The 15172-nt window shown below is 37.2% G+C and overlaps 1 protein-coding gene across 4 annotated transcripts in view; it reads left to right on the top strand.

The window, feature by feature from the left end:
* lrp8 (low density lipoprotein receptor-related protein 8, apolipoprotein e receptor) overlaps positions 1–15172 on the top strand; it is a 161073-nt gene that overhangs the window by 122170 nt on the left and 23731 nt on the right. For all 4 annotated transcript variants that reach the window (XM_008406182.2, XM_008406181.2, XM_008406179.2 and 1 more), the window contains exons 10-14: positions 2505–2676; positions 6692–6916; positions 8232–8350; positions 9370–9509; positions 14252–14393. In XM_008406182.2, coding sequence (XP_008404404.1) covers positions 2505–2676; positions 6692–6916; positions 8232–8350; positions 9370–9509; positions 14252–14393 — 798 coding nt within the window. The remainder of the gene's footprint in view (positions 1–2504; positions 2677–6691; positions 6917–8231; positions 8351–9369; positions 9510–14251; positions 14394–15172) is intronic.

The raw sequence follows: 15172 nt of genomic DNA, 5'->3' as shown, positions 1-15172 counted from the left end.
TGTGTGTGTGTGTGTGTGTGCGTGTGTGCGGGGGCGTGCGTATGCGTGTGTGTTTGTGTGTGTGTGTTAACAAGAGAATGAGAAAGGATGAAGAGAAGTAAACAGAAATCTTATTTCTTGTTTGATTACCTGCTGAAAATTCATTAGTTATGAATGAGAAAAATACTCTAAGGTAAAAATCTGTTGCTTTGTGGATTTCTTTTATCCTTTAACAATTTGAGTATCCATACACATGTAAGTGTTGAAAGATTTTGAGAGCAAGGGAATGACATTACAAAAGCCTCACTAACAGCACAGTAAAAAAAAAACAGAACAGGTTCTTGCAACATTGCAGAAACCAATCTGTAAACTGTCTGTGGACCAAACAAACCTACTTATTTTATCTTTTGTCTGTGGTGTACTGGGAGCGTTGCCACAGCGCCAGGAGCAGCGTGAGCCACACTTGACAGTTTGAGAACACACTTTTCAAATTGGGTTTAAAGCTGTGGTCAGGTTATTCCCGTGGTGGCTCATGGGACCAAAGATACAGCCCTGCGTTGTCAAACTCATCTCACAAATTTTCATCTTTCAGTGGTTTTGAAGATAAGATTTTTTTTGTCGACAAAATACTATACATTGTTAATTCTGAAAACTTTTTTATCCATATTGACCCTTAACATTGAATTATTTTGTACTTTTTTCAAGAATTTTAGCTGTCTCTAAAAGTGATGTTTCTGGACTTTCAAGATTTAACTGTAGCAATGTGATGTTTATATTTTCTGTTTTTGGAACCAAACACCTTGCAATAATGTATACACATGCGGAAACTGCATCTGTATATGCAGCTGTTTTGGTTGCCACATTGCACAGTTTTCTAAATGGATGACTTTTCTTCAAAAGCATAAAACCTTTTTTCAAATTATTATTTTATTACCTTTGGAGAGATGCCCCTCTGCATAGTGGTGCAGTTGATAGCATTGTTGCCTTGCAACAAGAACGTTCTCGGTTCGATTCCCGGCCTGGTGTCTTTTTGCATGGAGTTTGCATGTTCTCCCTGTGCATGCGTGAGTTTTCTCTGGATCCTCCAGTTTCCTCCCACAGTCCAAAAACATGACTGTCAGATTAATTGGTCTCTCTAAATTYTCTTTAGGTGTGAGTGTGTGTGTGTGCATGGTTGTCTGTCTCTGTGTTGCCCTGAGACAGACTGGCGACCTGTCCAGGGTGACCCCGCTTCTTGCCCGAAATGTCTCGCTGGAGATAGTCACCAGCACCTCCTGACCCCACTGAGGGACAAGGGTGTAAAAACATGGATGGATGGAATGGATGGATGGATGAGATGCCTGCTATCAAAAATTAACTTTTGTTGAACAAGTTATTTGAAATCTAAATCTTCCAGGGATATGAATATGATTTTAATCTTGGGATTAAAATCATTATACGCCTTTTGGTATATAAAAATGCACCAAAGGACACATAGTAAAATATCACTTTTTCCTATATTTTCTTTTTCTCTTTCACTCAACTCATTGTACACTTTTTCTTACCCCCATACCTACCTGATTGTTGATTTCTCTCTCAGCTCATCCCACCTCCACTCTCCCAATTGCATCCCCTTACTCCTCAAACCTCCATGACAACACATTCATCCATCACTTTTACTTGTTCCTGTTCGTTTCTTGCTCCGTGTCTATCTCTGTCTCTGTCTCTCTCAGCGGGTGAAATTGATGGTTACCAACCCACTAGTCAGAGGAAAATGATTGGATCCAAACAGTGGTAGAAATGTAATATGTTCTCCCTGTGAAGTAGCGCGTGGTAAGCCTAGGAACAAAACTAAAGCATGGCTCTGTGTGGATGTTTGTGCATGAGTATGCCTCCTGTTTTATAATTTTTTTTAAAGGCTTTAAGAGGCACGTCAGCTACTCTGGACAGAGGGATGCTTGACAAATAGATGTGTAAAATCAATGAGTTGGTAGATGAGGCTAGAAAGATAAACCTAAAAGTTAATGATAAAAAGAAAGTATATGGTCTGTATTTTTACTGATAAAAGATTTTATTGCACCTAGAATTGTATACAATCTCCCACATATCCAAGTTTGGCAATCTACCCTCGGTAAATCATTCAAAAGCTAAAATAATTTCCACATTTTTGTCCACTAAACATGAGGTCCTTTTTGTTATGCTCACTTTCAGTCTGCTGAAAAATGTGCCTAAAGGGAACTGGTGTACCAGCTAACAACTTGAATTATGTGGATCTGAAGAAAAGAGGCCAATAACACACTTGACACATGGCTGTACCAAAAATAAAATGATGCGTCATGTCTGTGCTGTTGGTGTAGTTTAGTCTGAGCCACATTTCGCCTCATTGTTTCATATAACAGCAGGTCACCTGCAGATAAGCCAAGCAACAGCACAGCAATCAGTTTTCTTCTTTCCATGGGGGGAAATTTTATGGTATGTGGGGAATGACAAATATTTTATTTAATTAGCCTATTTATGACAACATGAACCTCCTCCCTTCTCTTCAGGAAAGAGTCCTTGCCTGATGTTCACTAATCGTCATGAAATCCGTCGGATTGACCTGCTGAAGAGCGAATACACACAGGTGGTTCCCACCCTGAAGAACGCTGTGGCCCTGGATGTGGACGTTTCCACTAACAAGATGTTCTGGTGTGATCTGTATCATCGCAAAATATACAGGTACACACAAACATGTGCACTCAGTCATTGTTGATTTTGGATATGAGCCACATGGGTGGTTTCTCAGGGCATCATTAGCAGGGGAGTAAAGGGAGTCTCTGAAAGAATATTCTGGGACATACAGGCATTGCTGTATGTCAGTGAATCACTGATTTTATCCATTGGCAGTTAAGAAATTTGAAGGAATTCCATCTTTACAAACTGTGATTGTTTCTACTGATGGTTGTATCATGGAAGCAGCCATGAAGAGAATAACATATGCAGCATTGAGAGGAAAACATCATGGCCCAGCCAACCTGTTGCTAGTTTCCTCATATTGTTGCATTTTGAAGACAAAATGCAACAATAACAATAATTAAAGAATACTTGGTTCTACTAGGAAACAGGAAATGGGGGCATGGAACAAGGTGCACATCTAAGGCACCATTGGACCTCTTCTAGCTCTCTCTGCACACTTCACCGAGTCTGTCACGTCCTGCCCCTTCATCTATCCGTCTTGTCTGTTTCAACCTGTCACACCTTCTGCTGGGAAGCTGACACACCTGGAGGGTTGTGTCATCTGCCTGATAGAGGAAGGTGGAGCTGTTTGTCCTTCCTCACACACATGTGCGCACCCATTCACACACACACCTACACATACTTTGTGTGCAGTTGTTAGTTGGTGTAAGTTTGATAGTTGGCAGGTGTATGGAGGGGTCTTCTATCACCTCAGCTGAGCCATATGCTTCCTTTAATTTCACTGCCTCAATAATCACCGTCATTACTCATCTGTATGCACACATACACATTTGCTCTCATCAGCTCAGTGATACACTAAAGGGCTTGTGACAGAGGAAGGACAAATTAACTCATTCTTTACAGCAGACTCTATTTTCAAAGCGGTAAATAAACTCATGCATCGTAGCTTCCCAGAAAGGTCTTCAGCTAATTAAGTTGTGCAGTTTAACTTGGCCTTGTTCAAGCTTCTCCTTAAGTCTACCTCATCCTTTCAAAACAAAATGTTTCGCAGCTTGCACTAGGAAGGTCCGAGCCTCGTCTTTAGTACCGAGTTTGCATCCTGAAGAAAGTTTCATGTTATTCTAGTTAGTCTGGAGCCGTGTCAGAGAGGACTTTCTACTTTGTTAGCTGTGTCATAGCACAAATGACTTTCTAGAAAACAATACTAGTTTATGAGTTGTCATGTTTGCAGTTAAAGCATTTTAGAATGAGGTATTCTGCAGTCTTGAATTTGATGAAAGTATTTACAGTATTTGCAAAAAATGAAAGAAGACAATGGAGTATGGGGAAATATTTATATTTACTAACTTTATTCTCTATTCCATTATCTAAGCATTCATCCATCCATGTGTATGTCTTGTCATTTATTTGTCCTTTCTTCCTTCCTTTGGTATTTCCAGGGTACATATTTTAAGCTCAAGAGTTTTAAAAGTATTTGGTCTTGAAAGATTGATAGGAACCCTTCATTGACAAATAACTTCATCTGGTACCACCTGTTCAGTCAGACACATAAACAGTTAATATAGCATGATGACTTGGCTAATTGGACTTTGCATATGTTGGAAAAAAAAAGACATGCTTGACTGAAATTTTAAAGAGAAGACATAGGTTTCAACTATATAATTTAGGCCAAACACTGTTCTGAATCTCTGTCATTGATCATATTAGTTTCTTTTTTTTATCCTTTTTTGAACACATTATAAATGTAAATGTTTTGACAAGCATTTTCAAAGACGTATACAAAGTTTCCTGTTACATGAGAATTATTTAATGACGTTTGAACACAGCTGTTTTTGCTCCAGATGATTACAGTTGCAGTGTGTGCCCAGATTTATTTATGTGGTATTACACTAAAATAATATGTAATTTAATGCAATTTTCAGCTCAGAATATAATGTGCAAGAGTATATTTAAGCAAACAATAAAAGCATTGCATCAAAAAATAAATATGCAGTTTATCCAGCTTACTGTGTATATCAACATATTGACCAGTTATTTGATAATGTATTCCTTCATATTTTTCCATTTATTTCATATTTTTTCTCATTTTCCAAAAACTTTTCTTCAGTAAATTTCCTGTTAATTTTACGTGCAAGCTACTGTTTCATCCATTTTTTACACTTGCTTCATTCATGCATGGTCATATTTTGATAATCTTAAATAATTATGTAATTTGTTGAAGTGACAAAGAAAACTAACATACATAGTATGCATAAAGTTGTATTTGCTAATAGTAAACGCCAGCTTGGATCATTGTGTTTTTGGTTCAGTCTGGAGTTTCTTTCTTCTATTCTTCTAACTTTTATCCAAATGAGGAACCAATGTCAGAAAATAATGCATGTTGTTTGTAGGTAATTTAAACATTTATGCTAAAAATATCTAGATATTTGAACACAAATGAATTCTGAGCATTCAGTAAAACCTTTGTATTCTTTTTGAAGTGTTTTTAACGCCTTGGGAAGCATGTGCTGCTTCTCCCCATCACAGTGATGTGGTTTTCCAGACTTTTACATGCTGATTAGCATTCTGTGGGTCAGTGTCTTGTTAACGTCCCCCAGTAATAGAGATGTTGAAAACAATTGTATGGCCAATTAAAGATGCAATCTGCTCTGAGTTCTTAATTTATTGCTTGTTTATTCTGCTCTCCAGTTTGTAGTAACTATTTATGCGCTCGCCCTGTTTCTATGCAGTGTAAAACTGAAATGTAAATGTCCAAATGGACATTTATTACGCTTTTAGTGCCCCGTAGTCTAAATCTATGTTTCAAATCCAAGGCAGGCCAGCACTACATTAATACCTGTAGAGATGATTTCATCCTCCCCCATATTGCTCTAATTTAGCCCCAGAGGAACAGACTGTTTGTATTTATGTTTGACATCCTGTAGCATAAAATAATAATAATTTAAAAAAACTTAGATTATCTGTCATAGTAATGTGGGATCACCGTCTACCATCCCTATTACCATATACAAAAATTGAATTTGCAAACGGTAACACAGTCAATTACCTAGACAATCTGCTTCCAAATCCTAGTCTCATCCATCTCCACCGGATTTTTCACTCCAATTATCCCACCAGCTTTCTCTTTTAGTTAAGATGCTCGTCCCACCCAAAAATCTCCTCCTGGTGCCCCTTTGGAAATGTTCCCATGCAGAACTGAATTGGAGTGTAGTCTCTTACAGCTATTTCATAAGATTGGCTTAGAATGAGCTGATGATGTGTTTGTGTCTTACCCTGTTTCCCTGGTGAAGAACTAAAGCAGGACAAAAAAACATTTTTTCATATTTTCTACTGACATATGGAGGCAAATCTAATCTTTGTTTGGAGAAGATCTTGCACAGAGGTCCTCATATACACAAAGATTTTCCAGGTTATAGTTTTGAAAAGTCACATATATACAGTATACTCTTAGGCATTGCATTTTTTGGCATATTGCACATGCAGCGGACAAAATATTTGTAAATTTTTTTGTTGTAAAATATCTCAAGGTCAGTTAAAGTGGACGAAGAGCTTCCATACACAGTAATTTTCAGGTTTTTCCACAAATTGTCGATTGGATTATTGCCTGGGCTTCAATTTGGCTGTTCTAGCTCATGAATATGCAGTGATCTGTGCTTTGGCTGTTTGTCTAGAGTTGTCCTGCTGGAAGGTAAATATCTGTGACAACCATTAGTCTTTTTAAGCATCTAGCAAGTTTTCTACATTGTATTTAGCTCCTTGCACCTTCCTATCAACTCTGACTTCCTCACAACTGATCCACTGGCCTCTCTACTGTTTCTTAGTCTCCATAATGCTGTTGGTTCTCTAGTGTTTTAACACAAACCTCTGAAGCCTTCACAGGTTGTGCAGACTTTAAATTACACACAGGGTATACTGTTTTTTAAGTCAAATTGGACTTTAATTAGCCATATCAAAGTATTGGGGGCTGAATCTAAGGGGCATGAATACTTTTTCAATTCTATTTATTCGCTGATGTTTACATTGGAGGTTTAATCAGTTTTTATCTCCTGTCCTACAGTGCATACATCAACAAGGCCAGCGACTCTTCGCAACAGGTGACGTTGGTCGACTCACTCCACTCGCCGGAGGGCCTGGCTGTGGATTGGGTCCATAAAAACATCTACTGGACAGATTCTGGCAATAAGAGCATCTCTGTTGCAACGGGAGATGGCAGGAAGAAGAAAGTGCTAATAGCCACGGAGCTCAGTGAGCCACGGGCCATTGCAGTGGATCCTCACCAAGGGTGAGAGGAAAGTTTTATAGTTCAGCACGTTTTGGGCAGCAGTTTAAATGGAATGGCCTGAAGGAAAGCACAAAAGACCAAATGTTCTCAGTTTTGATCATTCTCTCCTGTGTGAACACCAGTTCCATTATGAAACTAAAAGAAACTTTAGTTTTCAAGTTGGCCTGAAACATTTTTCCGTAGCATAGCAGTTCTTTTTTTAAAGCTGATCCTTATGGTGTAATATGAAGTTTCTGGAAAGAGACAATAAGAGACTTTATTTTCCTTTTCTACCACTTTCACCCTGAGCTCCCAAAAGGAACATTTTCACAGCTTTTCAGATTTTGGCAAGGTTGGAAAAACACACAACTGAAGCCAGAATTTCACGTGTTTACACGCTTAAATAAAGTTGCCAACTTCAGTAACTTCATTGGATTCAGCAAGCATAGTTTTAAAATTAAAAGCATAATTTTGATAAATGTTGGATGGATAAAACAAATATATAGTATATATAAAAGGTCAGTCTGGACAACTCCAAACTCAAATGGCTACACGATTCAGAAGAACATCAAAAAATAATCAACACTCTGCTCTCTTTCTTCTATTTATTGTTGAGAGAACTGAAAAGAACAAAGGGCAAAGGAAAAACAACTTAGACCATAATAAACAAGCTCAGATCTTTTTCCATGTTTAATGTGACATATAACCTGTATTATCCAACTAAACAAAGCATTCGGTAGAAAAATTTAAGATAATAGAAATCTTGATTAATGTTCACCTGTTTTGTACACAGTTCTCTGACATGTTGCATAAGATTAAAATAATTTCATTGTGCAAATGTATCAGTCAGGAGATGGGTACAAAAAATGCACAGCATAAATTACATAGTAGTGATAGTTGAGATGATAAAGAACCATGATGACATTATTAAAACTGAGAGTTTTAAGTTTTCTTTATATTTCTGGGAAGGACTTTGATTTTCTTCTAAAAGAAAAACGCCGCTGACTAAATTCTCCTAAGATTTTGTGGAAAGAAAAAAAAAGTGTTTGGTCTGATATATCCACACTGGATATTTTAACCCTAATTGATAAATGCAACATACAGAACAGACAATATTATAACAGATTTGGAGACATTTTCAAATATCAATAAGCCAAGATTTGAAAAACAAAGTTGAAATTCAAAAAGGGTTTCAATTAGATTTTACTTTAACAGTGTACACACTTGTATGTGATCAGATTCCGTTTTTAATATTCAACATTCAGATCAGTCTTGCTTTGTTTGGTTTATTCCATTGCTTTGTTTTTATTTACCACACCAATGTATCTTTTCACAGTTTCATGTACTGGTCAGACTGGGGAGATCAGGCCAAAATAGAGAAAGCTGGAATGAATGGAGTGGACCGTCAAATTCTGGTGTCTGACCACATTGAGTGGCCCAATGGAATCAGTCTGGGTAAGAAAACATGTTTATTGAGCCCCTTTAGGGAAAACAAGCAGCCCTGAAAACACAGAAACTACAATCTGCATGCAGGGATGCAAGCATGTAGAGTTGAGATAGGTCTAGAGATGGTCCAACCCAAATAACTCCCTTAGTCGTATCTCAGTCTCTGTCTCTCATCAATCAAGCCAGCGAGTGGTCTCTGATTTAATAAGCTCGACACTCTGGGCTGTCAGTACCTGCCATCATCCTTTGCAACTCCCTTGGCAGCAAGAGTAAATTTCTCCACTCTGCCCTTGCCTGAGGAGAAGTAAAAGCGCACACACTCACCTCGATCAGTGGAATTGTGGTGTTGCTGGTACGTTCATGAAAACAAATTATTTTTAGAAGAAGGCAAATGAGCAAGTCGACCCAGACTGCGTTACTCTCTTGGGGGGAATAAGTGAATTATTTCACCTTGGTCATTTATAGCAAGCAGAGGAAGTGACTGAGTCACATGAAGGAGATTTTTCTTCTTAAGGTTTAGTAGTAAGGGGGAAAAAAGCGTAATTTCTCTTTAGCGTTTCACTTTCTGTGACAACTTCTTCAGACGTTTGACCCTTGCTTTTATCCAAAGGATATTTCAGATTTATATAGACTGCAAGCTGTCAAATTAACCTCAACATGAATGCCAACAGTGGCGCAACAGTGGCCTTCTGCTGTGTTTGGGATCGTTACTTGATGTAAGACGTTCTTTTAAAGAAGGCCCAGCAGGACTAATGAATTTACTCAAGGTCACGTACCCGTCCTCCCCCAGCTGTGATATTACAGTCACATCTGTGTTTTCTCAGTGCTGGGCCTCGGCCGTCATGTCACAGAAGATTGATGGTGTAGCTACTGGGCCATTACATTTATATACCTCTCACCCTGCACCTTTCTCAGCTGACTGACCTTTTTCTCTCTCTTTCTCCATTCACTCCATGCTTCCCTTTCCTTTTCTTCCTCTCCTGTTTGGTTGTGTTCCCATTTTTTATCTCTTTTCTACACGTTGTCAGATTTGTCCAACAGACGTCTTTACTGGGTGGACTCCAAGCTGCACCTGCTGTCCAGCGTGGATCTGAACGGAGACAACCGCAAAGTCCTGCTGTCCTCCCATCACCACCTTGGACATCCATTCGCCCTCACCGTGTTTGAGGTACACGAAGAATTTAATTTAATTTTAGAACGCACACAAACCAGTCAGTGGTAAATGAATGCATTGGTTTGGTTTCTTCTGCCATATATCTTTGCTTTTAAGTACTGCAGAAATTTTCTTTTAAATAATAAAACCTCCATATCTATTGGATCCGCTGGTGAGCCAAAATCTTTCGATAAATTAATATTTTATAGCAACAAAAAAAAAAAAGAAATGAGTAGATATATTTAGTAAAAATTGTATATTAATAAATATTTTTGTATTTAACGTGTAAGAAGGTTTTGTATCTATCATTTTGTTTTGATTTGCCTCTTCAGATTACTGGCAAACCATTTCAAGGATGTTTGGCAAAGGAATCTGATTTCTCTCTTGTTCTTTGAAAGAGTCTGTGATTCTTTGCCCTCTAGAAAGATTCCTAGAGAGAATCAAGCCTACAGCTTTACATATAGTACAGATCTTCCCCTGTGGATAACAGCTAGCAGGAGATGCCTTTCCCCATTCTTGTGTTTGATAATGAAAAGCTCATTATCTGCATCTCATCAGACCAAAGCATATAGTTGGAGTTAAAATCTGCGTAGTGTTTAGGGAACATCACACATGTGGAGTTGGATCAGAAAAGGTGTCTTCCTTACGAACGTTACCAAAAAAAAAAAAACATTTAGTTTGTATCTTGCAGTTGTGGAGATTTGGTAAACCTTGGTAAAGTTTTGACTGCTTGTCTAACAATGAACCTTAGAGATGATTTTTGCTTCCTTTAGCATTTTACTGCACAGGGACAAGATAAATTTTCAATTTTAAAGTTAACTTTTGTTCCCTACATGGTAGAGTGAAAAGTATTGATTTTATCCCTCAATAATTGACAAAGACAACAATGTAAGATGTAGAAGAAGTGTAGGGTCATTTGATGACCTTACGTCAAATGACCTTAATAGTTCATATGAAGAACTGTTGAGTGATTTCCATTGATTCAAGAAACTGAAAAGTTTTATGCAAATTAAACTGGAAAATGCTGAAAAGAAATGTGGTAATTTGTTCCATGCTGAATTCAGAGTCACAATGTTCAGCAATAAATGAAACTAATAGTGTATCTATTGTGGTGGATGTGAGTGACATTGATTTCATTCAGAGGTGATGGGTGTGAGGCAGAGCAGCCCAAAGACAGAAGTGTGAGGATGAAAGTAAAGACAAAATGTTGTAAGTCAGAAGTGTTTTCTCCATTCTTCTCAGCACATGCTGTGATGAGTAGAAGCTGAGGAAAAGGGAGGACATCCATCATGTCTGACTGAGAGGATGTGTTTGAATACTGTGTGTGCGTGCGTGTGTGTGCGTGTGTGTGTGTGCGCGTGCGTGCGTGTGTGCGTGTGTGAGGAGAACTTATGTTTCAGATTGCAGTGAAAGTTCACCATCTGAGATTAATAGCCCTCAGTTGTTCTGCTCTGTGTTCTGTATGGGTTATGATACAGAACAAATTAAAAAATCCTTTAGCCATAGAGGAGGTTGTTCAGCTCCTAATAACTTTACTATGGGACATTTGTTTCTTTTAAAGTGATCCAGAACAAGCTGTGAACCAAAGAACTGAATTGACTTTTTTTGTCAATTTGTCTCCGTTTGATCAGGGTAAAGAAATTCCTGCATAAACAAGATATTTAGAGTGTTCATAAAGTTGGGAGACATGGAAGACTATCAGCAGACTGATGGACATACACCACATGGGAATGTATTGGGTTGGTTCTGTGAGCAGTGCAGTGAGGAAAATCATGTTGCTGAATTGTTTTCTGAGAAATTAGCTCATGTTTTACAATTCACATTTCACAATTTGCCACTGTGAACTCTTAATTGTCCATTTTTCACTTCTGTAATCTTACCTCAACTGTTTAAACAAATGATATTTGAAGTAATTTGAAATTCTGAACTCATAAGAAAAAAAATACAAAAGTTAAGTCTGTCACAATGATCTAATTTTAGCCAAAAACAACTTTTCATATGGAATTTGACTTGCTAAATTCATGACATTGGGGTCAAAAACCTTCATTGACATTCAAATGGTATTTTAAATTGTGCTCATTTAATCGGTTGCTTGTTTAATAAAATAAACAGTGGCATTTAAAAAGCAGGTGAATAAAATCTGCAAACATTAAAATATTTCCTGAAACGTGTTATGAAAAATATTGCTTTTGTTGGGGTTGTTTTTCTAATCACAAGTGAGTTATTATCTAGCATTAGTTGCAAATAAGTTTAACCTTTTTATAATTGTGACAAATTAACAAAAGCATTTAAGTTCACATAAAGCATTAATCCAGTATCTCTATACAGGTAATGCTAAACGTTTAATATGCTGGTTTATGAGCAAACATTCAAAAGGAAAAACAAAGCTTTTCTAGGAAAGTCTTGACACACCATCCCAAAATACAGAGAAAGACACACCAACACACACACACACACACACACACACACACAACGTCTCAGTCAGTGTCCACCCCCTGCCCTCACACCGAGTCCTGAGGAAACAGAGATTGTAACGGCTTACTGTGAGTAATGTTGTCTATTCGTCTTCCCCCAGTATTATTGCATTACTTTCCCCCCCATTTCTGTTTTGCTAGTGGGTATAGAAGAAGGAAAGAATGAAATGGGTTATTGAAATAAAGAGATACTGAAAATTGATATGTTGGGGAAGACGGAGCATGTGGCCACAGCTTTAGACAGGAAGAAAATTAGGATTTTAAACGGGCTTTATCACTCCACACTTAACAGTGGCCAGCTAATGTGCACTGCAATCCTTAGCTTTAACTTCCATTTAATGAGTTGCTAGAATTGTTGCTGGATGTAAGAAACTGAGAGTAAAGCAGAGTTTCCCGTGCCCCCACCTGTTTCTGTGCAATGCTGTGTAAATACATATTTTTCGCTTTGCTATTGTTTGAAAAAAGATGTGTTTACCTGTTGGGAAATGCTATTTAAAGAAGTAAACTACAGGTTTTAAAGCACCACAGAGCCCAGATAAGTAATCTGCTAACGACTTGCAGAATAAAAGGTACAATACTCTGCTCAAAAAGCTCCTAACAATCTTTCTGCATGTAGTAAATGTTCTGTGTTTTTCTAAAATTTAAATAAATATTACTGATAACATTATTATAATTGATATTTATAGTTAAAACACGTATTGTATTGCAACAAGGGTAAGTCTTAATTCACTATAAGTGCACTTTATCTTTCTTTTTGTGTCGAATAGTTTTTTTCCGAGACTGAAAAATCATCAAAGTCTGTTTTCCACCCTGCTCTTTTATAATTCATGTCCACTAAGAAGTGTTTTCGTACCACTAAGAGCCGGGCCTTTGACTGATGTGATGCAACATTTTCCTGTGCACACCAGGGTATAAGTTCAGCAAATGAAAGATTCACCTTGATCATACAATAAAGAATCACGCTGCTGAGGTTTACATTGCTACTTGAAGTTCTCAAGGTCAGAAAAATGACATTTGAAAAGACTGATGGCAGACAATCTGATAAAAGAAGGAAAGGTTGGGACTGACAGTTTGTGAAAGGCATCCAGAGAGAGAGAGCGATAAAGGGAGATATGGAATAAAATATCTGAGAATGGTCATATCACCACTGCTGATATTTATCTTTCATTGTTTCAGCATTACTGTCATAAGAGTAAAGGTTATCTCAATCTAAGTGCAGAAGATTGAGCCATGCAGAGTTTGCAGAAAGATGGAAAAGGGAATTCTGGAGAAAGGTTAAGCCCGCTGGTAATCCAGCACAAACAGAAAGAAAAGAAAACTGCTGTGCTTGAAACACAAACCAGGATATACTTTGACACACCTCACAAATCTATGATGAACCCCTGCTGCTCCTCTCTTCAGCCACCATAAAAGACATTGATAACTTATGTGTATAGCACGTTTTGTCTCTGTCTCACTTTTACCTTTAAAACTTTAGTTTTTGTGATTGTTATTTAACATTGTTCTTGATCTGTTCTTCCAAAAGCAAAGAAAGAATCTGTCTGCAGGTTTATCCTTCCTATATTTCCACGTTGGACTCTCACAAAAACATGTCTCGACTAAACATCGCTTGATTTAATCCATTGAACATAGAAATATAGTCTTTACAAAAACATTCAAAAGCTGTTATAATGTCTTCATGTAACTGTTCACAATTTTCAGTGTATTTTGTTGGAAGTTCACCTGACAGACAAACACAAAGACATACAATTCTTAATTGGAAAAAAATCAAGAGTCTCCAGAGACTGATCTACATGTCTGTACATGAAAATATTTTCAAAATACAGAAGTGGGGATCACAAATGAATAAAGTAAAAACCTAGCAATTTAATAACTGATGAGGCAGGATATAATATTCTTCTCTGACCTTTATAACTATTTCACACTTTCAAACAATGTTATTTTTACATAAGATGAAAAAAATTGTTTGTTTATGTGCAGATGAGTTTTATAAATGAGTTGTTCACTTAATACTTTCTTCTTTATCTTGCATTATATTAAAATGTTTCAAGAAACTCAATTTTTATTACTTAAATGACATAATCATCAAAATGAACAGTAATAAAAAAAATGAAATGCATTACTTTGACTGTCTATTTAAAATTCGAGCTCCACATTTTTGCTTGAATGACTAAAGAAAAGAAACATGTTAATGATATTTTAATTGCACTAGCATGTATCTAGGATGGTTTTCAGTATTAGAACATTTTGTCCTTTACAGCAGAACCATCTCTTTTAACACAGGATCGTGTCTTCTGGACGGACTTGGAGGATGAAGCCATTTACAGCGCAAACCGGCTGACGGGTCTCGATGTGGCGAAAGTAGCAGAAGATCTTAACAACCCGCTGGACCTTGTTGTGTTTCATGAACAGAGGCAGCCCAAAGGTAAACCAAAAAGAAACAATCCAAGTATACTCTAAATTTGATGTGGACATTTAAAAGAAACAGTTCATACGGCACAACCAATTGGAAATGTGAAGCTGATGATGACTTGTGAGTGTTTGGTCAAATGATAAAATACTGTTTGATCTCAGCACAAATTGAATTTTGAATAACTTGTATTATAGCTTAGAACAAAAGACTTAGAATGTCAAATGATTTGTTAACATTTCATATTACAAAAGTCTTTGTGTGTGCATGTGTTTGAACACTGCGCGTTTTCCAACAGTTTGTTAGTGAGTCTGATTTTGTGATTTGTTTTTTCTCCTCTTTAAGCCCTCAAAGCGGTGTGTGTGCCAATTGGGAACAAATTGCATTCTTTCATTAATAAATCAAAAGACATCCCAGAATTGAACATGCTAGCTTTCTAAGTGTCAACAGAAACAACATATAAAACAGAACTAAGTAAGGTTGGATGGAGAGATATTAAATGAACTCTGGCTGCCCTGGAAGACCCGATCAGTAACCTTTTCTTTAAAATGTTACCTGACTGAAGCGACATCTCATATCTTACATAATTGTAACTCTAAGCAGTCAATAACCACTGCTGGAGTCCTGCTGTTTCAAATACCATTCTCATTCATAAATAGTGTTTCTCTTGAAGGTCTCTGTAAATTACTCAAATGCAGCTGGGACGTTTATTCTAGTGAATTTTATTTACAAGAAGCATCTTCATTCTGATCTTGTCAGAAAAAAGTAAAACACCCACACATAAGTTGGTTAAA

The sequence above is a fragment of the Poecilia reticulata genome, linkage group LG4 (assembly GCF_000633615.1).
Source record: "Poecilia reticulata strain Guanapo linkage group LG4, Guppy_female_1.0+MT, whole genome shotgun sequence".
NCBI lineage: Eukaryota > Metazoa > Chordata > Actinopteri > Cyprinodontiformes > Poeciliidae > Poecilia > Poecilia reticulata.
The sequence above is the reverse complement of the archived record's forward strand: the minus strand, read 5'-3'. Positions and strand labels throughout refer to the sequence as shown.